This window comes from Polypterus senegalus, chromosome 1 (genome assembly GCF_016835505.1).
Source record: "Polypterus senegalus isolate Bchr_013 chromosome 1, ASM1683550v1, whole genome shotgun sequence".
NCBI lineage: Eukaryota > Metazoa > Chordata > Cladistia > Polypteriformes > Polypteridae > Polypterus > Polypterus senegalus.
The window spans coordinates 284,330,124-284,354,886 of NC_053154.1; the positions used below are offsets into that span (position 1 = coordinate 284,330,124).

General features: G+C 35.5%; 1 protein-coding gene across 1 annotated transcript in view; it reads left to right on the forward strand.

The window, feature by feature from the left end:
- ccdc186 (coiled-coil domain-containing protein 186) overlaps positions 1-21,768 on the forward strand; it is a 65,269-nt gene extending 43,501 nt beyond the window's left edge. Inside the window, exons 8-16 of the mRNA XM_039775934.1 lie at positions 1,700-1,798; positions 2,143-2,229; positions 6,715-6,857; positions 8,771-9,026; positions 12,793-12,982; positions 14,757-14,837; positions 15,066-15,276; positions 16,668-16,887; positions 18,084-21,768. Coding sequence (XP_039631868.1) covers positions 1,700-1,798; positions 2,143-2,229; positions 6,715-6,857; positions 8,771-9,026; positions 12,793-12,982; positions 14,757-14,837; positions 15,066-15,276; positions 16,668-16,887; positions 18,084-18,152 — 1,356 coding nt within the window. The 3' untranslated portion in view covers positions 18,153-21,768. The remainder of the gene's footprint in view (positions 1-1,699; positions 1,799-2,142; positions 2,230-6,714; positions 6,858-8,770; positions 9,027-12,792; positions 12,983-14,756; positions 14,838-15,065; positions 15,277-16,667; positions 16,888-18,083) is intronic.
- The last annotated feature ends 2,995 nt before the right edge of the window (positions 21,769-24,763 follow it).

Sequence of the window (24,763 nt, forward strand, 5' to 3'; positions counted from 1 at the left end):
GATATATATATGATGAAATACTCGGTGTTAGTGTAATTTTTTTACATCATTAATCACTAATTGGGGAAAGAGAGACATGATAATGCTGCTTGTGTATGTGTATAATATATATATTATACATACTGTGTGTTTTATTTTTTATATATATATATGTGTATGTATGTGTATATATATATATATCTATATCTATATATCTATATAATAAAATAAACACACAGTATGTATACTGGAGAGTTGTGGGTTAGGCTCAATGGTGTGGAAGGGCAAAGAGATGATATAATTAACAACAACGCCCCCTCTTTCCCAGGGGTGGTACCTCAAGCATCAGCAAAAATCGGCAGGTAATCCTCAGACACCCATGCATGACATAAATACAGAATTCTTTGAAAAGTAAGGAGCCATAGTTATAGTATATCATGCAGTATGCATAGAGTAAATTTTTAGAGGTGATCTTTCTTTAATAATTACTTTGTATTGTAGAAACTTGAAATAATCATAGGTTAGCATTCTATATGCATTTTTATTAATGAAGCCCTTAATTTTTATATCTTTATATTGTTACTTTGATGTGGCTTAGTCTAGTAAATGTGCATATTATGTTAACTGGTCACTGAAAATTTGCCCAGTGTGGGTGAATGTTTGCATGTGTCCTACAGTGCTCTGCCAACCAGTTCAAGGAGTTGGTTTTATGCATTTTGTATGGATAGCTGTCTGAAACACTGTAATTACAAATAAAGCAATTCAGCTTGGCCCATCATATTAGCAAGCTAATTAAAAGGGTAGGCTCAGTTAGGGGACACACTCTACACAAGAGATTGTAGCAAAGGAGGGGATTAAAACAAAACTGAGTACCATTATGAACAATTCTGTACAACTTCTCTGGCTCACTAACACTGAGGACTTTCCGCCCATTTTTCAGCAGAAGTGTGTCAAGAAACACTACTGCGGCTTCTTAATACCAACAGCAATATGCCTATATGATGCCTCACTGAGATGGTCAAGGCAGAAGTTTCCTTTTCTTTCTTTTTAAAATTTTCTTAATTTTTAGTTATTCTGGTAGTATGTCATTATATTTTTATCTATCTATTTATGTATTCATTTATTTAAAGAGCTTCTGTAAAAAGACAAATTTCCCCTCGCAGACAAATGAAGTTCTATCTATTAAGCACACTGCCACTTATGAACCTAACAATCTATATTAGAGTTTCAAATGTTGCATTAAAAAAGAAATGAAAATAAACAAGTATTTTTCAAACACACAGAGAAATCTCCTATAATATATTCAAAAATATTAATCTAAATATATATTCAAGGTGGTCCTAGGTCAGCCATATTTTGCATGGGATCATTCCATTGGCAGGTGTCACTTTTATTTGATTATTAGTGCCTTGGTATGTTCTCGTGTTTTAAGTAGAGTTGTATATGAAATACGTGCATGTCTATTACTTGATCAAGTCTTCACCACTTGTTACTTCTATTTCTCACATTCCGATTAATGTTCTGCCAAGTAAGCATTAATAAAGCAACACTCCTTTATGAAAATGTTTTAATGAAAGAAATGTGAACAGTCCACAGTGCAGAAGATGCTTAAGTGTTTTGTGAAAAAGTACACAAATGGTCCCTTTGTTGATTTAAAAGTTGCCCTTTCGATCAAGCAGTTTGTATTATTTTTAGTGATTGCATTTTTTCTGTGTTTTAGGAATCTGAAGAAATTAAATCTAATGAATTAGATGCAAAGCTTAAAGAGACGAAAGGAGAACTAGAAAAACAAAAACAAGAAAAGACAGATCAGTTAGAGGTAATGACAAAGTAAACACTAATCTGTTTCCTAATTTTTAAACTTTTTAAATTTTTAATATAGTTTGCCAATGTTATGAAATATTACGTTTCCTCTATTTGTGCTGTTTACTGTGCCTTTTAAATTATACTCAAGAATGTAATTTTTTTTTCTATTGTCGAATAATTAATGGAAAGATGAATACCTTTATTGTAATTTTTCAAAATTATTAAAAGTTTAGTGTAGGAATGTTGTACAATTTCTTTTAGAGGAGACTATTTTCATCAGTTAGTTTAAAAGTGTAAGCAGGGTCAGTAGTAGTTTTTGTAAAATAAAAAGTTACAAATACTATTTCTTATCAACAGCTTCATCAAGCAAAAACCAAGGAGCTTGATGATTTGAAGAGAACCTTTAAAGAAGGAATGGATGAACTTCATACTTTGCGTACAAAGGTATCTATTTTAAAATAAATAAGTAGTATTAATATAGGATTGTGTGTTTCATTGTCTCGGTGCATTTTTTCTTCTTACTCTGGGCCTGTGTGGTAATAACACTTTAGATGTACTGTACACATTATTGGCGCTTTTCCACTGCATAGTACGGCACGACACGTTTCAGTTCAGCTCACTTTTGGGGGGTTTTCCACTGGGAACAATACCTGGTACCTGGTCCTTTTTTTAGTACCACCTCAGCCGAGGTTCCAAGCGCGCCGAACCGTTACCAAAACGTGACGTGTAAACTCTGCTGGTCACTGATTGGCCGGAGAAAATCGTCATTACTGCGTCACTGGCTATTCTTTTCTTTAAAGGTACACACACGCGGAAGTTTGTGTCCCGTCTCTCCATCGCTGGACGCAGTTTGTTGCATAAGTGGATGAATGTTTCTTCAGACATTCAAAAGTTCTCCAGCCACTGAGTGTTTGTAAAACCGGGAACAATCAAATCCCACCACTCTGAGGCACGGTTAAATGTCCAAACAGATGGTCTGTTGTGGCGACTTTTTTGCAAAATGTGGAAGATCTGTAATATACAGAATCAGCATTTTAATGTTACACTGGCAGTTAAGTTCATTTTATGCTTTGCAACAGTGATAAAAGTTAGCTAGTGATGTGCTTTTTTTAGATGCTTACCCTTGCGCGTCGTCGAGCTAAAGTGTTGTCGTTGTCTGCGTGTTGTTGTAAAAGTTCCACGGTGTCACGGCAGTAGAGGCGGCGCAACAATAACGACACGTGAATAATCCCGCCCACTCTAAAGCGGTACTAAACTGCAGTCGAAACGCAAACCGAGCTGAACTGAGCCGAACCAAGGTGAGCTGTACTGAACCGTGCTGTGATGTACTATGCAGTGGAAAAGCGCCTTATGTTTCTTAATGATTTAACTGAACAAATTAAACATGCTCATATTTGATGTGGCAAATGCCTCAAGTAATAAATGTGAAAGGTATGTTATGTGTATTTTATTTCATTTCTCCATTTGTATTGATCCACTCCAGTTATGTAGCTAGTTTATTTTTGTTTCTGAAGTGTTTTTTTTTTATTATTATCCCACTTATCCACACTTAATGAATGTAATATGTAATGTTAGATGTGGTTTAAGATAACATTTATATTCCACAGGATTTTTATTGCAAAGCAGCAGGATATCTAATTTTTAATTTGCTGAACATGCTTATTCAGTGCTGCTTATGAGAAAGGCAAGAAAATCTGTAGGATTACCCCTGCTACCCAAAGTAATGGTCCTTGCAGGCAAAACTTATTGGAAACTGCAATGTTCGGCAAATGCCCTGTAATTTAGAATATCAAGCAGGATATATTTAGTTAGGTTGTTTGTAAAGAAAGAATAAATAGTAGATGTTATACAGTGTATTTTGCTTTTTAAGTTGCTCCCTTAGGCGCTCCGGTTTCCTCCCACAGTCCAAAGACATGCTGGTTAGGTGGATTGGTGATTCTAAATTGGCCCTAGTGTGTGCTTGGTGTGTTTGTGTGTGTGTCCTGCGGTGGGTTGGCACCCTACCCAGGATTGGTTCCTGCCTTGTGCCCTGTGTTGGCTGGGATTGGCTCGAGCAGACCCCCGTGACCCTGTGTTTGGATTCAGCGGGTTAGAAAATGAATGGATGGAAGTTGCTCCCTTAAGATTTTTTTTTTTAAATTCCTTTTTTCCTGCACAAAACCAAATCACAAACATAAACATGCATTAACTATATCATACTGTTTGAGGTACAGTGCTTAATGCCCAGTTAGAGAGAGAGAGAGAGAGAGAGGGGTTAGGAGCACGCACTGATACAGTGCATTGCCGCACCCACCACACGACAAACCAACTCAGGATCCCAGATTAGGACCCAAGTGCAGCCATGCAACAGGTGATACCTCAGCACCCCATTTAGAAGGATGCTGAAATAGCAAATAGTGAGACAGATGCCCTGGAAGGATTCACTTTGATAGTACTCCCCATGGATGTGTTGCTGGGTAACAGTGGAGGTTTGTGTGCTTTAACTGTCATGATGAAGCATGTCATTTGGGGCAACAAGTAGTCTGTGTGTAACTTCTTTTCTGTTTTGCACTGGTATAGACACTAAGCTAATGTACTGTAGTGATGTGCTTTTAGAAGTGAAATTGAAATGGGACTGCATTTTTATGTAAAGGATTTATTGTTAATATCTCTGCCTGTGACATGGCCAAGTCATTTTCATGATTTCCTCTGGATAAAAATGAAACAAATAGGTATGTTTGTGTTTGGTTGTAGGAGGCGGAGAGGTAAGTAAGGGAGGTAGTCTTCAAATCACATGGTTGCTGGTTTCCTCCCCATCCCTGTCTGAATGCATAATCATAGATATTGATGTAATCACCCTGTGTTCCAATTAAACAAAAAAATGCAAAAATTGTTTTTGGATTTCTTCAAGTCACATTAGATAAGGGCACCTTCCAAATAATTGAACAACTCCTAATAAATAAGGAATAAAGAAATGTATGCAGGAGAATCTTTAAAAATATGAGAAATCAGTAGTATTTCCACACAGAGTACTTGGAGAGATTTACTTTAAAGATGCTCTGTAATTGTTATTTTAACCCCCTCCTTAATCAGTTGTCTTTTAGTGATTTTCAACCAACCAATTTTGCTTAAAAATTGTATGACCATAGTAGAGTTGAGAATCTCCAAGGTGGATCACTTCTGTGGCACTGCTGTTTGAAATTGTACTACTGGTGCACCTGCCAAAAAATTGAATTTTAATAAGAAAAAAGGTTGTTATGTATGTATGTGATGTCACTTGAATTCACTTTATTTCCATAATATAAAATCCATTATCTTAAATATATAACTACATATCAAGCACAGTTTATTTAATCATGGTTTAGATGTTCATTTCATATGCAGCTATATGTATGAGAATATATATGTACAGTAGTTTTGTTTTTTTGTTATGTGTTTAACACACAAACAATAAGGACATCTCAACTTGTCTAAATCTATTAAAAAGATTATACTGGAAATAGGGTTGGATGATATTTAAATCTCTTGGGTCAATCATTGTCTCCTTAAACATCATTGATAGTCAATATTATCAGGTAGGGTTCAAGTCTAAATTGCCATTTCAACAGGAAAAGCAGTTCCTGTAGTTTTCAATTTGGTCACTGAGTACCCGGATTGCTAATTGCTATTCATTGTGACAAGTTGCAATAATATCCTTGTTTAATATAGAAAAACACAGCTAACCAAATGGTTGGCCAAGAAGAAATTAGCCTTGCCTAACTAGCAACACTTTGCCCTCAAAGCAAAACTGCATGGTGAGTCAAACAAATTAAGTTATTTGTTGAGTAAGGAGGAAGGTTTTTATTGGTTAAGGTGTTCTAGCCAGTACTAGTGGTGATCGTGATGTACCACGATACCGGAGCAACATGCTTTTTTTTTTTTACGAGTGCACATTTTCGAAATCTCATGTCTTCTCGGCATCCTGAGAGGCTGTGTTCTTTTGCAAATACTAAAAAATGTGAAAAGATGCTTGTGGAGTAGCAACAGCAATCATCGAGTGATCCAAGCAAGAGTTTGCTACAGTCAGTTTGAATGCGTGAAATGAATGCAGAATGGTGACAAAGTTGCAGCTTTGGCTAGAGCTGTCGCAATTGCAACATCCTCTGCCTCTCTTTTCTCTTCTTAATAGTATGTTGCAAATGGCTTTTTCCACAAGCTGTCAAAATGGGATGTCTACCACTAATTTGTTTTTTGTGAGTGAAATTATATTCTGATTTGTAGATTTCTGCTAAAAAAGCATTTAAACTTCCTAGTGTATGTAAATGCAGTGGCATACAGCCTATCCGTATGCAATCAGAATACAAGTGTAGGGTGTATTTACAGTGTGCTTAATCAGTGGGTTCAAATCCTCCACAAAAGAAACTCCATCTATAATGTCAGTAATCAATAATTGATTGCCATTGACATCGCCTATCAGTACAAGTTTACTAGGTACTAACAAAGAAACTGTTAGTCTTCTTCTGATGAAACATCTCTCAGCACCTCAACAGACTTCAGCGCACCATTCACGGACTCAAATGCTAATACCCGACCATGTGAGAGCAGGTGCCTGTCTGTCATCAGCTATAACGCACCTGATAGCTTGTGTGTTCCTGAGCATCTTAACTTTCTATCCTAACACAAGCTTGTCACGGTTACACCACCAAAACTGAACAATGCATCAGCTTGGCGCTGCTTCTTCACTAATCATTTCCTTGATCTGGATTTTTTTTTCTCAAGCTTGTGCAAGTAAGCATTTGCCTATCATCTTCTCAAAGCAAGTTAATTTTGTGGGTCAGGGCTAGAAATATTTCAATGATAATATTGCCATATTGTCCAGGGATATAATGTGCTTCACAGCACTGTAGTGCTGATTACCTTTACTTTGTCTTTTCAGTTACTGTTTTCAAGGTCATTGTGTTTTCCATGTAGGTAAAATGCCTTGAAGAGGAAAGGTTAAGAACAGAAGATGAACTGAATAAGTACAGAGAGATTATTAATCGGCAAAAGAGTGAAATTCAGAATCTGTTGGATCGAGTAAAAAATGTCCAAAAATTAGAAGACCAGCAACACAGGTAATTCTGTAAATATTTTTCAAGGTTTTTATTTATATATTTATGCATTGCTTCATTCTTTTGAATTTATACATTTGAACAAATTCACTTGTAATTAATCAAGTATTTTACACAAATTACATTTATACTTAAAATAACTGTAGGTCATAAGTATGCCTGATTTGTTGTTGGTCATTTTAGGATTTTGTTGTGTACACATACACATTTCCTTAAGACTGTTAACTCTCCATAGTAGGAACCTTGTAGATTTAAACTGATCAGTTTGCATGCTCTTTTATTCTTGCTTTAAAAATGCTGTATGTTTTCATTATAGCCAAATGTGAAAGTATGAGCTGACCAAACCAAGTTTTTCCATTTATATTTTAACACTACTTTTAGTCAAATCCAAATATGTACTGTGCAAAAAAAACCCAAAAAAACATGACACATAAAGTAGCATTTCCCTGTTTATCTTTGCTCTGCCACATGGTACTTTTTTTTTTTTTTTTGTTCTTTATTGAGTCTTATACAATTTCTTGTATTAGTAATTTGTTAGTTTTCACACATCCCTTGGGGTCAGAGCGCAGAGTCAGCCATTGTACAGTGCCCCTGGAGCAATTACAGGTTAAGGGTCTTGCTCAAGGGCCCAGCAGAGTAGGATCACTTTGGTTGCATATCTGTATGAATACTAAAATTGCAGTAACTGCTAAACTACAGCTCTCTACTAACACTTTGATCACCTCTGTACTTCTGTGTGATAGCAAAGGTGTAAAAGCTGACATGCCTGCAGAGACTCCTGTAAACATGATCTTAACTCTGGCTAAATCTCATGAATCTCATGAACTGGATAGAACTTTGATCCAATAACCAGAGACGACTATGTCTTGTAAAACTAGGTGCCGTCATCTGTTCTTTCTGTTTGGAACAGAAAACTGGCCAACACTTCTTTTGAGCAGGAAGCCACTATTTATTCCCTAGGGAGCAAGAAGCTCAATATCTTTATTTGGACTCTTCTTTGACATTTTAGAGCTAGAAGTCCACTGAGCTTGATCTATGATCCCCTCTTCCAAGCTCTGTACCCGTGACTGATTCTAGTCTAATAATGCATCATTACTACATTAACAGAGCGTCAATGCCTAAACTGTTGTGCCAGAAAGAGTCCTGTGGAGGATATAGCAAAGAGCTTAACCACAGGCTGTGGAAGACCAAACCACACCAAAGGACAATGTGGCAAACACAAGTGTGCACTGCACTCACTACAAGTGGAGTTCTTACTTCGAAGCCAAAGCAGTGACATGCAGCACCATATATATCATTTAATATAAAATGATTGCTAAGTGTAAAATGCTGGCCTGTAAACGTTTTGAAGTAAAACTACTGAACTGTAGATTGACAGCCAGAACTTAAGGTTGATGGAGGGCTTGGTAAAACTTGCTCTAATATATCAAAAGTCTGTGTTTTTATTTAAAGTTTTAAAGAAGGATTACATTCTTTTTATTGTCAACATTTCCTATCTAACTCACAAATTTTGTTCTGTTCATTGGCCCAGACCTCCAAACAAGGTGTGATGGTCCCATTTCTAACCCTTTTTTATTTATGGCTGATGTGGTCTACTGGCTCCAAAGCACCCTTTACTGGAAATACTAACGCTTTAACAATATTTGCAGTACCACATGGGACTTTGGTGGCAATCTGGTTATATGTTTACGCTGCTGATTGCTTTTAAATAATTAGTGGAATTAATGTTTAATTACCTCTTTTTCTGTACATTTATATTTGCATATTTTTGTGTATATTGTATGTATATACACATGTATAATATATGTTCAGTATATGCATACTGTGAAATAGATGCTTGTATGTATATATAAATAACTGTTTTATTTAGAATTTTTATTATATATAATGTATGATCTTTTGCATTTGTTTTATAGGGACAAACAGGAAATTGAATTATTGAAAGAGGAGATAAATAATCTTAATTCCCTAGTTGCTGACTTTCAGAAGGATATTGATGGCAGTCGAAAGAGAGAATCAGAACTACTGAGCTTTACAGAGAAACTGACTAGCAAAAATGCTCAGCTGCAATCAGAAAGCAACACCCTACAGGTTCAGCTTGATAAAGTAACCTTCAGAGTGAAAGATCTAGAAGATCATTTGGAACAAATGGGTCATACAAATGCTGAATTAGTAAGTTCAAAGTTGTAGAAGTGCTTCATGTCAAATTAAAATTGTAGCTTTTGGTATATGAACTACAACCCCAACGTGGAATATGTTGGCACAATATGGAAAATAAAAATAGAAAGCTGGGATTATTAAAGGATCTGTGGCCTGAAAACAATATAAACTCAATTATTTGATCTTTCAACTCATTAACTTTGTTTTGTCAAAAGTAAACTCTTCTTTTGATACTTGCAACATATTCCAAAAAAGGTTTGGACAGTAAAGCATTAACCACTTTTTAATGTTGCTTTTTCTTCTCACAACACAATTAATGTGTAGGTAGTGAAGACATGACTTTATTGAGAGTTTCAGGAGTAAATTTTGTCTTATTCTCCTAGCAAACAAGTAGGTGTCCAACTATGTGGAGTCTTTGATATTTCATTTTACATTTCAAAAGTCTCACAAATTCTCAGTCAGGGACAGGTGAGTACTGTAGGCTAGCCAGTTAGTGGTTGGTGGTGTTGCATTGTCTTACCTTCTCTAGTTGATTTAACTACATATTGTGTTATTTGATAAAGGTTTGCAAAAGTACCCCTGACTCCATGTGGTTATATCACTTATTGATGAATAATGGTTCATGATGCAGAGCCATTGGAGGGAGTGGAGATTACAGGCTGTCAGTTTATGCCTTTTCCCTTGCCTTTTATGCACTGAAAGCTCTTCAGATTCTTTTGAATAATCTTTTAGTTATACTCAACACTCTTGGGGGGTGAAATACCCAAATACCTTCTGATCTATTTTTGAGAAATACGGTTTTAATTTTTTTAATGATTGTTTCACGTATTTGTTGGAAAATTGGCAATCCTCGGCCCATCTTTGCTCTTAAAAGGCTGGATGCATCTTTTTATAAAAAAAAAAAAAAAATAGTTTACAGTTGTCTGTTGAACATCATCCGTTTCTACTCACATCAATATTTTCTTTTCTTCATTATTGGCCCTTAATTACGCCATCCCAACTTTTTTGGAATGTGTTGCAGGCCCTCAATGGCAAGGATGGATGTATATTTACAAAAAATGAGGAAGACCAGATTATGAGTTAAATATCTTCTCTTTATACTGTTTGTGATGGATTACAATTCAAAGTAAAATCGCTGATTTATTTTATTTTCCATACTGTCCTAAATTTTTCTTAGTCGCAAAAGAATTGTTTCGGTGAAAAAAAAATTTGTCGGAGGGATGACACAGTGGTTTTCTGGGAGTTTGTATGATCTTCCTAGAGTTGAAGTCAGAAGTTTACATGCATTTACTGTGAATTCTTTAGAACTCTCTTCATAACCTCTCTACAGATTTTAAACAAATTATACATTTTTAGCTATTGTTTAAGACATATGCTTTGCGCAGGGCAAAAGTAACTTTTTCTAACAATGTTCACAGAGTATTTCACTTTTTATTGACTATATCACAATTCTAGTTGGTCACAAGTTTACACACACTTTGTTAATATTTGGTAGCATTGCCTTTAAATTGTTTAACTTGGGCCAGATATTTTTGGTAGACTTCAACAAGTTTTATTACAATAATTTGCTGGAATTAAGGCCCATTCCTCCAGGCAAAAATGGTATAACTACGATAGGTTTGTAGGCCTCCTTGCTCGCACACGCTTTTTCAGTCCTGCCCGCAAATTTTCAGTCGGATTCAGGTCACAGGTTTGTGATAGGCATTCCAATACCTTGACCTTGTTGCCTTTTAAACCATTTTGCCGCAACTTTAGAGATATGCTTGGAATCATTGTCCATTTGGTAGACCCATTTGCGACCGAGCTTCAGCTTCCTTGCTGAGGTCTTGAAATGTTGCTGCAGTATATCTACATAATTTTATTTCCTCATGATGCCGTTTATTTTGTTAAGTACACCAGTCCCACCAGCAGCAAAGTGCCCCACAACATGATGCTTCCACCCCCATGCTTGATGGCTAGGATGGTGTGTTTTGGCTTGCAAGCCTTACCCTTTTTCCTACGAGCATGACTATGGTTATTATGGACAAACAGTTCAATTTTGGATTCATCAGATCACAGGACATTTATCCAGAAGGTAAGATCTTAGTACCCATGTGCCACTGCAAAGTGCAGTCTGGCTTTTTATGATGAATTTGGAGCAGTGGCTTCCTTGCTGAGCATCCTTTCAAGTTATGTTGATATGTGTAGGACTCGTTTTATTGTGGATATAAATACTTCAGCATCATCACAAGGTCTTTTGCTGCTGTTCTGGGATTAATCTGCACTTTTTATGCCAAAGTATGTTCTTCTATAAGAGACAGAATGAGACAAAATCTCTTTCCTGAGCTGTGTGACAGCTATATTGGTTTTATGGTGTTTATACAGATGAACATGGAACCTACTAAACTACTGCTGCTTCTCTTTTACAGTGGTGTGATACAAGGGGGGTGATAGGATAGCTTGAATGTCCTAATTTTTCCTAGCAATTAAATACTTATATCCATTTATATCCATGTTAAAAAGATTTCAATGTTTCAGGTAAACTGTTGATTATTGCTTACAATGTAACATAGAATAATTAATATTTAAGTTAACAATTCAAGATTTCTTTTCTAAAGCTTCTGTTGTAAAGCAGCCTGTTTACATATTATGAAATTTTGCTTTTTTTTGTGTATTTTTGTTGTTCTGTGATGTTTCTAAAAGCAGAACTATTTTAAAAGTGCAGCGTTTCGCAAGTCCAAGCAATGTCACGTCTGTAAGAAAATAAAACTGACCTTTAGAGGATTTCTTGTAGAAATGTTAATTATTTTAAGACTTTCAGAATTTCGTTATAAATATCACTGCCCAAGTGTTTTAAACAAAGATTGTGATGCTTGGTTTGCCCTCAGCTAGCACACTCCCTTGAACCCAGGTCATTGATACTCCTGAAACTGAGGATGGACTGAGCAATAAGGACACACACAGAGGAGGAGATTGTGTAAAAGTGTGCAGTGCTTTTATTTTCACAAAATCAAGTGTTCAAAACAAAATTACAGTGCAGTTTTTTTTAAAATAAATAAATAATCCTCAATTAAATCTGCGCATTGGTGGAGGTTAAAATCAACAACGAATGTTCCAGTCAATAGGTATAAAATTGAAGGCTAAAACAGATTGCATCTGTCCTTTAAAACCACTCCTGAGCCTCCATGCTTCTTCTAAAACAGATGTCTCTTCTGTTCGCCTATTATGGTGTCTTCTGCAAGAGAAGATGTCCTTTGACAGGATCAGTGAACCCTTTTGTCCAGCCTGGGTCCATGTCATCATCCCTTGACGTCCTTGGGGTCCTCGTAAACCTTGCTCTGCCGCTGTCTCTTGGTGTCTATAAAAATCTCTCATAACAGCTGGTCACATCCCGCTACCCTTGACGCTCAACAGGAGAAACTGGTAGGGCATAATTTCTGGTCTCTTTCTTCTTCATTTCTCATTCTCTGGATCTCCCCATCCTTCTACTCAGGCTTCACTTACACTTGAATGAGCACAGACATCTTAATTACAATCCCTAGAGTGCTAATGAGGAAACTGGCTGGGTTGACTGCTTTTAGGGTTTCTTAGCCTTGTTACCAAGTGCACCTACGTCCCCTCTGAGCCTGAGGACACTGTTTTTAGTTAACAACTGCACACTGCCACGGACCCCTAAACATGCTTTACCACAGAGATTTAAATGAAACCCGATGCCTTTCCAGCTACTTTTGTACCTTTTAAAATGACATATTGAGCAAACATAAAATTTAACTTTATAAGGTTTTTATTATTTTATTAGATGAATAGGATGCAGAAAGAGGAGGCCTTGAGGAAGGAAGAAGTTGAAGCTCTTCAGAGTGAGAGAACATCCCTTCAAAAACAAGTTGCTGACTTGAATACGTCTGTTGAAGAACTTAATGATGAACTTGTGACACAGAGACGAAAGCATGCGGCTAATCTAAAAGATCTTACTAAACAACTTGTTCAAGGTAAGAACATTTTCACATTTTTTGTTTGTTCATGACTTGACTTAATATTTTTGCGCATCACTTTTTTCACATTTTGTTATGTTGCAGCCTTATGGAAAAATGTATTAAATAAATTTTTTTCCATAGAATTCTACACCAACACCCCATAATGACAACGGGGAAAAAAGTTTACTTGAGGTTTTTGCAAATTGTTTTCACTAATGCCTACTCATCACTATCTACAGCATACGCATAAGACAAAAAACGAATTCCCATTGTCTCGACTCTTATGCGTTTAGGGTGAGGTTATGGACCTGAAGAGTGTTACTGGGTTTTCTCGGGATGTCCATGCCCTACAGTTACTCCACTAGTTCCACATTTAACAACCTTTTAAACCAGACCGGTTCATTCAGAGTTCTTGTCTTCGGAGAGAGTGCTCTGACAGAATTTGGGAATAACTTGTTTTATTTTGTGCTTACTTTTTTGCTTATTACATTATTATTAATGATGTCTTAACTGCTGGCTATGACAATGTGTGCTGTTAGGCAGGTAGACTACACAGCAACATTTCCAATGTTAAATTAGCACTTAAACTGTTTTTATGGGTACATTTTGTATGTATTGTGTGGTGTGTGATGTCAGAGAAGAATTGTGTTTTCTTGATCAGTGTTTATTTAGGTTTGCTCTGCTCTGTGATTTTTCTTTTTTCTGATCTTAATGTATAGACTTTTGCCTACTAGTATACTCTCGGAAATTGCACTTCTCCTTTACCATAGCCGTGTTTATCAGTTTGTCTGAAAGCATGCTTGAGATTGGCACTTGTTAGAAGACAAGTCCACGGTCTAATTAGACCAAAACTAACTTTGAGTGTTTTTGCCTCCTTTTCTGTTAGCCTAACACTGCACAACATCTTGAATGCTATACATACTATAAAATGTTGTTGTGGCAACATCATATCAGGTGTATGCTTAGCAGAAAGAAGTTTTGTTCGTTTTCAGAAGTATTGAGTACAAAGAAATCCAGAGGAAAGTTTAGTGCAGTATTCTAGAGATGGGAGTTGAACTAAAATTTACAGCCAAAGCCGTACAAGAGTTGCTTTTAAAACAAGTCAAGGCAGTCCTGTAGAGTGCCCTGGTCAATGCCTGGATGGTAGTTCAGTCAAGAATGTGTCATATTTACTTCTCATCAACATATGCAATTTTTTGTTAGCATTGTTAAGACTGACCTAGATTTTGACAGCTGTGAAGCATTGCTGTTTAAAGTTGGCAGAAACATCATCCATCCAATTTTAATTCACTTGGTGTTGTGGAGGTTGTTTATAATTTTTAAGCTATTCACAAACCATAATTCCTCAGTCTGAGAAAGTGCAGTGTTACTACAAATAATCAAAATATGATGCCTTTAATCTCCTGTAACACTCTGTATTCATCTGTTTATATTACTAGAATGTTTGTCATTCTTTGGTTTCATTAATGGCGTTAAAAGAAGCTCAAAGGCTTTACCAGATCTGAATGTGTGAAAGATCAATTTACTCCCAAATCTTTTTGGAAGTTATTAAAGAATAATTTGATAACTTTAATCCATTTGTGTAGATAGTTGAGTTCTCAATGTAATTTATTTATTTATTTTTAATTTGACAGAGAGGTTGCATATTTTTCAGACTGAATGAGCAGATAATAAGCTCAGCTTTTACCAGTACTGTATTAGTCAGTAGCGCTGACCATTGTTAATAATTTCACATTAAAAGATTTGTTTTTTACTTTATCTTAAAAATTTTGTATTCATTTTCTTACAGCACGAAAAAAACTTGATCAGATGGAAAATGGTAGCTACGACAAAGAAGCCAGCAGTATGGGGAGTCGCTCAAGCTCATCAGGTACAAACGTCTCTATCTGTCTTACACATTCTAAAAATATCTAATAAACTACTGCTTGCATTTTTTTTTTTTTTTTAACAATTCTGAAAAGTGAATAAAAAAACACTTTGTACCTGCATTGTAAACATGATTTAATATTTCAGTTAAAACTAGAAAACTGTTTAATGAATGCATTGTCTGCAGCATTTGTTTTTTGAAATTATTTATGTGTGACTTTTGTTTCAACAGGTTCTTTAAATGCTCGAAGTAGCAATGATGATCGATCTCCTGAGAACACCGGTTCAGTGGTTGCTGTTGACAGCTTCCCTGAAGTAGATAAGGCTGTGTTAATAGAAAGGATTGTGCAGTTGCAGAAAGCACATGCAAGAAAAAATGAGAAGATTGAGTTTATGGATGACCATATCAAACAACTTGTGGACGAAATTAGAAAGAAAACAAAGTGCGTAACTGACATATTTAAAATACAATCACCATATCTTTACCTAAATTTATTTTTTTCCATCTCAATTCTGATGTCACTAAATCTTTACTTAGTTCATTATTACGTGGGCAGTGTTCTGTAAAAGTCTGATAAAACTAAAATTGATCAGTGAGCAAAATTACATTTGTAAAGTGGCTTGTCCATTGTCACACAATGATTCAGTGATGGTATCTATTACTTCACATGTAGTCTTGCATTTTCAAGCCACTTGGCAACACTGCAAACCTAGTATAGTACAATATATATCATTTTGCGGAGCTGCTCAGCTATCCTGATTGCTGTCGGTAAATTTCTTTTTGTTTACCAAAGCCAGGTTTTATCTTTTTCAGATTGCCAGAGCCTCTGTGTCTTCTTTAGAAAAGCCTTTTGCTTACACTCTAGTAGACTGCAGCATGCAAATTAAACCATCCTCAGTCTCTCCACAGAAGTAGCCTTATTTTCAGTTGATTCTAAGACCTCCACTGATAAATATTACTGTAAATTTACATAATAGTCACCTTTATAAGGACAACCTTGAACTGATATCTCAAACTATGGCTCCAGGCCAATCCTGCATGCTGACTCTTTCTCTGTATAATTAATTAGCCTGCTAGGATGAGGTGGCATTCATGCAGTTTATGGAAAATTTGTTTTTTACATTTGCTAAATATATTTCAAATATAATGTATTTTTATTTCTTGTCACTTGCCTAATAAGGAAACATGGTCAGCATCCATTAGAATATAAAGATTCACTGATTTTTTTTTTTTTTTTTTTTGTTTTGTTTAGTTTGAGCCTTTGATTTTAGGCCACAAAGAGAAAGGATTGGGCCACTTTTGTTCATGACAAAGAGAAACATTTTAAACTTCACTTTAGGACATAACAAATCAAAAAAAGAATTTGAGGAAAATTTGTTTCTTTACAAGCCTGGAAAGAAGATGTTAAGTATTTTTAAAGTACAGAGCCCAAGACAGTAGATAATGCTGCCTACACAGATTAAGTATGCAAAATGATTGTCCTTTGGGGACATTATGCTTCACATACGATAGGTGAATAGAGACTGATGAGCTGTGCTTGGCAGAAGGGTCTGTTCTTGTCAGTTTTTCTTATGCTCTGTTGATTTTAGATGTTTGCGGCTATTTTCATTCATACTGCTGTGCCTTTTACACTGTTAAGCTCTAGCTCTGTCTTCGACGATTTTATGCTCTTATATATGTTTTTTTTTTTTTTTATTAGATTATCAGCCCATTTTATAGTATATCATTTCTTATCTTTCTTGCGCTTTCTGTTCCATTTAATAATATGACATCTAAGCAAGAAAATAATACTTTTTTTTTAACACTTGTATTATTAAAATTGGTGTTTTTCAGAATAATTCAGAGTTATGTTCTTAGAGAAGAGACTGGTGCATTGTCTTCAGAAGCTTCAGATTTTAATAAAGCTCACTTAAGTAGGCGAGGAGGAATCATGGCTTCTTTGTATACATCACACCCATCAGACAGTGGTCTTACTCTGGAATTATCCTTAGAAATCAACAGAAAGTTGCAAGCAGTTTTAGAAGATACACTACTGAAAAACATCACCCTCAAGGTATGTTGCTGATTAATTATTATAATGCCATGTTTAAAGTATACTGGGATAGACATATTTTGTCTTCTTATTTATAGGAAATAGATTTGTTTAAATTCATTGAAATAAAATAGCACACTGATACAAGTGCCAAGAGAATCTGAGTCACTCACTGGCTACAGCTTTATGCGGCAGATTTACTCACAGTCATTAGGTAATGCAAAAGATCAAAGTAAGTGATTGATGGAGGGATATATTTTTCCGAGTCAACATTGCTAATGGCTGCAAAATTAGGCATATGTTTACTGAGGTGTGTGATCAACACTCATAGGTTTTAATACACCATACTTGTAATGTCCTTCACATTTTAAAATGACAGCATTTTGTTTTGTGTGGCTCTCTTATTAGAATAGACTCCTTCACCACATTTTCAGCTTCCACACTAGTGACATGCTTTTATCAGTTCTTAAGGGTGATTAAGAAACAAAGTGATAACAGAATCATGAAGCAGTTGAGAGTTTACATGTTTTAAAATAAGAGATTTTTTCCAGTCTTGTTCCAACGATTGCTGGGATCAGCTCCAACTGCCATATGAGCTTGCCCTGGATAAGCAGGTTTTGAAGATGGTTGACACTGTGACGCTAGAAGGTTCTGCCCCAACTCCTTACTTTCCTACTATTTTGTGGTAAAAGCAGATTCAGAAAATGGATAGGTGTTTGTGAGGAAATCAAACCACTGAGTTTGTGTTTCATTTTTCTAGAATACTGATGTTTATTTTTAAAATGAAGGCATAGATCCTCTTCAGTTGTAAAGTTGTACAACCTTGATCAATCTCAGCCTTACTCCAGAATGACACGTTTGTTTGTTTAGTGTGAAACATACTGTTTGCTTCACTTATTGTTGGTCATTTTAGGATAATTCAGAACTAATGTATACCTCAGATTCAAGTGAATAAATATGTTTTTCAGAGATTGCAGGTTTAGTTTTACAGATAGCAACATAAAATGAAAAGTGAGTGGAATTAAAGTGCAAATGGAAATGTAATGGAAATTATTAACAGGTTTTATTCTAAGTTAGTTACACAACAGTCTATACTGTTTCTGACTCAAACATCTTACTAGTAAAAGACATTTTCTACAGTACACTACTATGAGCCTCAAGTCAAGAAATCCTATGCTGTGTTGCCTTTTTTTTAACCTTACTTTTATCTTCCCTAGGAAAATCTTCAAACCCTTGGATCAGAAATAGAAAGACTTACAAAGCAAAAGATCCGGAGCAGTGACTGAAGAAAGGTTTCATATTATACAGATTTGTCTCTTTATTTAATGTCCTGAAACAGGATGAATTGTTGCACCTTAATGGTTACGACAGATTGGTTAATCATGCACATTTTTGTGTCTGTATAAATAAACACATTCTGGACAGTAACAGATGCTCTTTTCCTTATATGCCAAAGGTGCCATTTATGAAGTTTTTTTTTATATATATAACCATCACTACCATTGTAAAAAGCATCTTGATTTATACAGTTGAAATGCCACCACCCTATCTTTAAAAACCCCTCCATCGCCAAAAAATGCTGAGTAAGGAAGAACTAAGCCTATGGCATACTCCTCTAAAGTGGTTTGGATAGGTTATGTTGCCATTTAGAATTCCTCACAGGATAATCTTTCATCTTTATTTTTGTAAGCTAATTAATCTGTTCTTTGCATGTTGTTTTTAGCACTTTGTGGAATGAACTTTGTGCAAGAATATGTGTATATCAAATACATTGTGGTATCTAAATGAAAAATGCACTTTAGCCAAAATTAGTTATGACAAAGTAAGAAATTATTTACCATCCCCTAAAGATGCATGTGAAAATGTCTAAAGGATTTACATGATTACTACATTGCAATGAAATGTAAATGCTCAAATGAAACAAGGTGAAAAAATGTTTTATTTGTTTACCATTTTAAAGACATCCAGAAACAGATTTTCTAAAATGTTTGTTTTACATTATTCTAGGATATACTAAACAATAACATGTTTATCATTGACATGCCTTTTAAAAATCCACTTTGAATGTAATTCAATGTAAGCACTGATGACAATTTTGGCTTTTAATTTTATCTTCTTCTTGCACTTTTTTAATCTTTGATCGAAGCCACCAGTACACTGTTACAGTAATATTCATGAAGATGATTTGAATTGCCCAGAGGCTTGTCAGTATTTATTGCAGTTTGTTTCCAATCTTACTTATCCATTCATCCCTTTGTATTTTTATCATTTTTTTTTTTTTTTTATAATACTCTTTGCTTTGTTTATGTCCCATTTTTCTTTTTTAATTATAGTTTTAGGTGCCTGCCTAAGTGGCTTATCTGGGCATTGTTTTCATATTCTCTTTGGGGAGGACCTGGGGGACAGAATTGTTAGTTCTTATTAGAAAGGGAAAGTAATGTATAAATAAATTCCATTCAGCATGATTAAAGGGAGGCAATGGACAGCTTATTTAAATAATTTGAAGTATATTTCATTAACTTTGTAAATAGGGAAAGTGCAATTATTATGTATGATGTGATTAAGGTTTGAACAAAGGAATGTAAACTATTCAATTTGTTTTTATGGTAAACTAAGTTGATCACTAATGAAGGTTAAACATCTCAGGGTAACAAATCAGTACAGTTAAGACATAAGCTTTGGACCATCTGCATAAAAATTTAATAAAATAAGGTCACAGTAGAAATTGGATATGATAATTAAAGTACTTCTGGAAGTTTTGATTATGAAACGATGATTCACTTAGCTTAAAAGTTTTTGTTTTGCTTTGGCAAATACTTATGAGAGAACGTTTGTTACAGTAGTGCTCTGGCCACGTTTTTGAATCTCGTCATCTTATGGCATATCAAACTAATGCAAAGATGTAATTTGTAGCTCTGCTGACTATCTTTGCCATGCTCATCAATGTATGCATTTCACATGTTACAAAAACATGTTACAAAAACTATGAGCCATGGTGTTGTCAAAAAATCTCACGGATATATGTCATTAATTTATGTAATAGAACATTAAATACAATTGTAGCAAAATAACACTACGGTCACAGTCACACTAGTTAACTGACAACCGAAATTTTCAGAGCTCAAAGTATATTTGAACAGAACTTGTGTGGGTAACTCTACTTGTGGAAAGGGTTTTGGTTTTTACTTAAATATTTGGTTAAATTGCCTGTAATTGTTCTATATTACTGTAAAGTCTAATTCTGTGAAAATCAGTTCTTTTCAGGAAACAAAAAATTAATATTGTTTATCATGTATGTGATTAATTATATTTAAAAAAAAATACTAACTTTCAAATCTTAATAGATTACGTTATGTACCGGTTTCAAGTTTTTCGTACTCCAATAGAATTTAACCTTAAATGTTAAAATAAACATGACAGAACATATGCTTATTTTATTTGCTGTTGCTCTAAAATTTTAAATTTGACTCCTGTAATTATTAGATAACATCAACAGAAATATGCCTCTTTGGTCATCTTCTATTTTCTAGTGTATTTCTCCGGTTGGCAGAAAGCTGTTGCCTGCCTTGGCAGCACTGGGCACAAAATGGAAATCAGTCATGGACAGAGCTGTAGTTCACCCCATGGCTCACACACAGTCTCATGTACTTTGTCATTTTGTAGTTCCCTATTAATCTAACGCACATTTTTGGGATTTAAAAGAAAAGCTAAATAACTCCAAGAAAATCTGTGCAGACATCCAGGAAATGTGCACCGTCCACACAACCAGCATTTAAACCTTGGACTGTGTCACTCCACTGCCCACTTATCAGTTGTATTTCAGACTATTTTAACTCCATTTTACATTTTTTTTACTGAAAATATTTTCAAAATCTCCCCTCCACAAAGGGGAACTTTACTTCTAGTGATGCATAGGCATATATTGAATGTTTACCAGGGTCTTTGCTAATACTAATTTTAAAAAAATGTTTTACAGTTTTATTAAAAAAGCTTGTAGTTTTGAAGTGACCTAAAATGCACTAAATATCTGAGTGATGTAGTATACCGTTCATAACTTTACTGAAATTTGGCAATGCATTTTCAAAAAATGCTTTTGATTTTTACTTTTTTTTTTTTTTGAAGCATGGTTTATCATATTTAGCCATTTTCCTTGAAACTTGTGGGGATCAGATGGGCCACCATCAATTACTGTATCTTGGCATCTAAAAAAGACAACCAAGCAAATCAGTAGAAGGTATCCAGTGTGGATCATTTCTTCCAGATTTACTACTCATATTGAAACTCGAACATTGACATTTAAAGATGCAAACACTCACATTTGCATCTCATTAAAATGCTGCACTCTTGGGAAAGAACTGTTATAAAGTCAATTAGATCGGTTTTGACATAGTAGTGTTTAGTTGGGGTGAGAGGTCAAAGTGCATCTTTTTGTATCTGCAGTGGAAATACAAAGTTAGCGTTTTAGGGTATCAGAACAGACTTTCGTAAACATTTGAGTGACCCTGGGTGATGAAGTGAGTGCACTTTTTTTTAAGTGAAAAAAATCAAGACTCTTTCCACATTGCTTTAAATGGCTCAAGTGCAGCTGTTTTCCCTTTCAGATGTTCAACATAATTTAATATGTAACACAATGTAGTGTCCTGTCTGTCTAAATGATTATTTTGTAATTTTGATTGAATGTTTCATAGCAGTCTTTTTAAAACTTTTTGTCTCCATTTTCCCTTCCAAATGCAAAATTTTACCCTTTATCCTGATTTAAATATGAAGGTGTATTTAAAATCTGTAGATACAGGTTTGTGTATAAATGGACAAGATTTTATAAATGTATGGTTCTACATATTGTATATATTGCTCTTAAAATAAATCATTAAAGTTGAACTATGCCATTTTCATAAATTTTAAGAGTGGGGAAATGTTTGCTCATGCCTTTATATAATAGGTGCTTACTGTATATATTTAATACTTTTTGCCTAAGCCTACAATGTATTATTTTACCGAGGTTTATTGAGGGAGGTATGGCTGTTGTACTGTGACAGCGTCACACTTTACTTCTTGGACCAAAGCAGATGTCAGCACTTTATAAAATTTCAAGACTGTGCAGGAAAGGAGTACAGATTCAGAACATGCAGCACTGATTTATACCACGTGGAAGTAACCCCTAGATATTTTAAATAGGAAATTTCAAAAAAGCTAATCTGTTCCAGGTATAAAACAACAAAAAAGGGGGTGCACCACACTAGTAACAAAGTGCCACTGACAGATAAATAATGGGCAGTGAAAGGTAGTGTAGCATAAACTGTGATTATAACCAAACTACTGATGAACTTTTATTTGCTCTCCTAGATGTTTTGTCAGTTTCTTCCAGCTCTTCTGCTGCTTCTCCATCATCTTTACTTACAAGTCTCCTTTGGTACAGTCTGAACTTTATTAGGTGTTTGTACCTTGGCCTGCTATAGGAACATTTCAGCAATAGTATTGTAACTGAAATAACTGCACAAATTAAACAGTTTGGGATAACCAAATCGTCATAACTGGATTGAAAGTGTTGTGATTCACGTGGTTTCCCCATATTGAGCAGGCATACTAAGCAAGTGAAATGTCATAGCTGTTTCCAGAAACATGTAGAAATATACTGGGGTTTCACTCACTTCCATCTCTTCCAAACTACTAAAAGTGGCATCACAACAGCATTGTAAACCTGATAATAGTTCCTCACAGAGGAGAATAGATTAAATGAAATTGCACATGTCTGGCTGTAAAATGATAAAATTTAAAATAATACTAAGCAGCCTCTAGAGCGGGCGGATTGACGTCTTAAGTGTTATCATAGATGATATAATGCAGTTTTCACTGCAGCAGAGGTGCACCATTGAGAGCTGGGATTACTATGTAGTCTCTCACTAATGCAAAAATAACATTTTTCAACCACCAAGACCTGGTGAGAAGAACTTGCATGTTTTAAGATGTCCAGTGTATTTCCCCTTTGTTTGGACCCGATGAACTCATCTCACTACAGGGGGGATGAGGGGGGCGGGGTCACACCACCAGTAAAGCATATCGGGAATCAAAAAAAAAAAAACAAATGTGGGCAGAAAGAAGAACATATGAAAAAAGAGCAAAATCTCAGAACCACCAGGGAATTTGAAGGAGTTGGATTTGCAGAAGTTATTTGTCTTTTATTTCTCTTGCCCCTCCAATGATGTGACTGTGACATCTGAATTATGATTGGCACTGGCAGGAGAGACACAAGAGCAAATTTCAGGTAAAAAGAAGTGACAGGAAGTGAGCTCACCCTTAAAGGTGCACCAGTTTATCACAAGACCTAGATATATGGAGTCAAATTGGCCAATTCAGAGTCAACTAACACCTGCCTGTGTGAGAATGGGCAACCCCCAGACAGGGCTTGGAATTTGAACTCTGCACACTTAATCTGAGAAGCAGTAATAGGACCTTAAAAATGTGTCATTCTGGACAATATAATTAGAAGACCCACAGGTTGTCATGGTAGGTCTTTATCCTGGGTTGATTTCTACATAAAGTGAAGTCGGAGAATGAAAGACCTGGGGCCTCATGTATAAACGGTGCGTATGCACAGAAATGTTGAGTAAGAACTTTTCCACGTTCAAATTGCGATGTATAAGACCTACACTTGGCGTAAAGCCACGCACTTTTCCACGTTACCCTATACCTTGTCGTACGCAAGTTCTCCGCTCGGTTTTGCAGACTGGCGGCACCCAGCGTCAAAGCAATACTACTGTTCCTGTGTGGTTACTCTCTTATTTTCCTGATGTGGCTTTATAAATACACTGAAACTAACCGCATATTGTTTATTAGTGTAATGCGTCTGATTGTAATTAACTTGTAACAATATAATGGTCCAGGGAATAGCCATAGTATTCCAAATACCATAACTGCTTTAGCGTTGTTACTCTCACTGCACCTTCTTTTTCTTCTTTCAGCAGCTCCCATTAGGAGTTGCCACAGCGGATCATCTTTTTCCATATTACTCTCACTGCACCACTCGGAGTATTTATATCACTATATCTGAGTGCAGAATCACAGCAGCAGCTGATTGGAAAGAGAATTATCAGTATACAGCTTCAAGCACACAGTATCTCAGCCACGGCAAAACCTTTCAAAGCCTTTCCTGTACGGACCTTGTGGTTCAGAAACAGTTTCATCCCAAGAACTTTAAACGCACTCGGTCAATTGCTCCTTGTAGAACTGTTTGTATTTATAAGTACAATCACCCCATTGTAAACTTGCACTACAGTTATATTACACAAACTGAGCCACTTTATAAAGCGCGCATTTACATATGATGACAATATCATTTTTAAGATGAAATGCAGCAAAATATGTTTATTATACAGATAAAACTTTAACTTCATTTAAATAATCTGTATTCTTCACTGGGACTGGCATGAAGGATAGAATAATTATTTTGAAGAGTCGGCGCTCTAAGCATACAGATGGCTTAACGTCTAATACAGAGCTGATTGTGTGGCGATCGGTTACTTGGAGAAAGATAAGAAAGGACTGCAGGGGCGGCCGCACCAATATATATTGAATATAACACAGAAATAGAAAGTCCTGCAAATACTGTCGAAATTGAAACAAACCATGAAACTCAAACCGATTATGACAGCAGCAATCCAAGCTGTGAGATTTGAGAAAAGATTACTTTTCACATGGCCAACTGTACATTGCATGCTCAAGAGTAAGCTCAGTGCATAGCTTGGTTATATTACAACCGGAGGGCCGAACTAACAATGTGGTATACAAAGAGATCTTTAACAAATAATTATTGGTATATTTTCCCTCAGATTAAAAAGGTTTCATTTTCTTAATAAAAATTTTAAGGCAGTACTTCACCACAGCGAAGCGCGGGTATTTT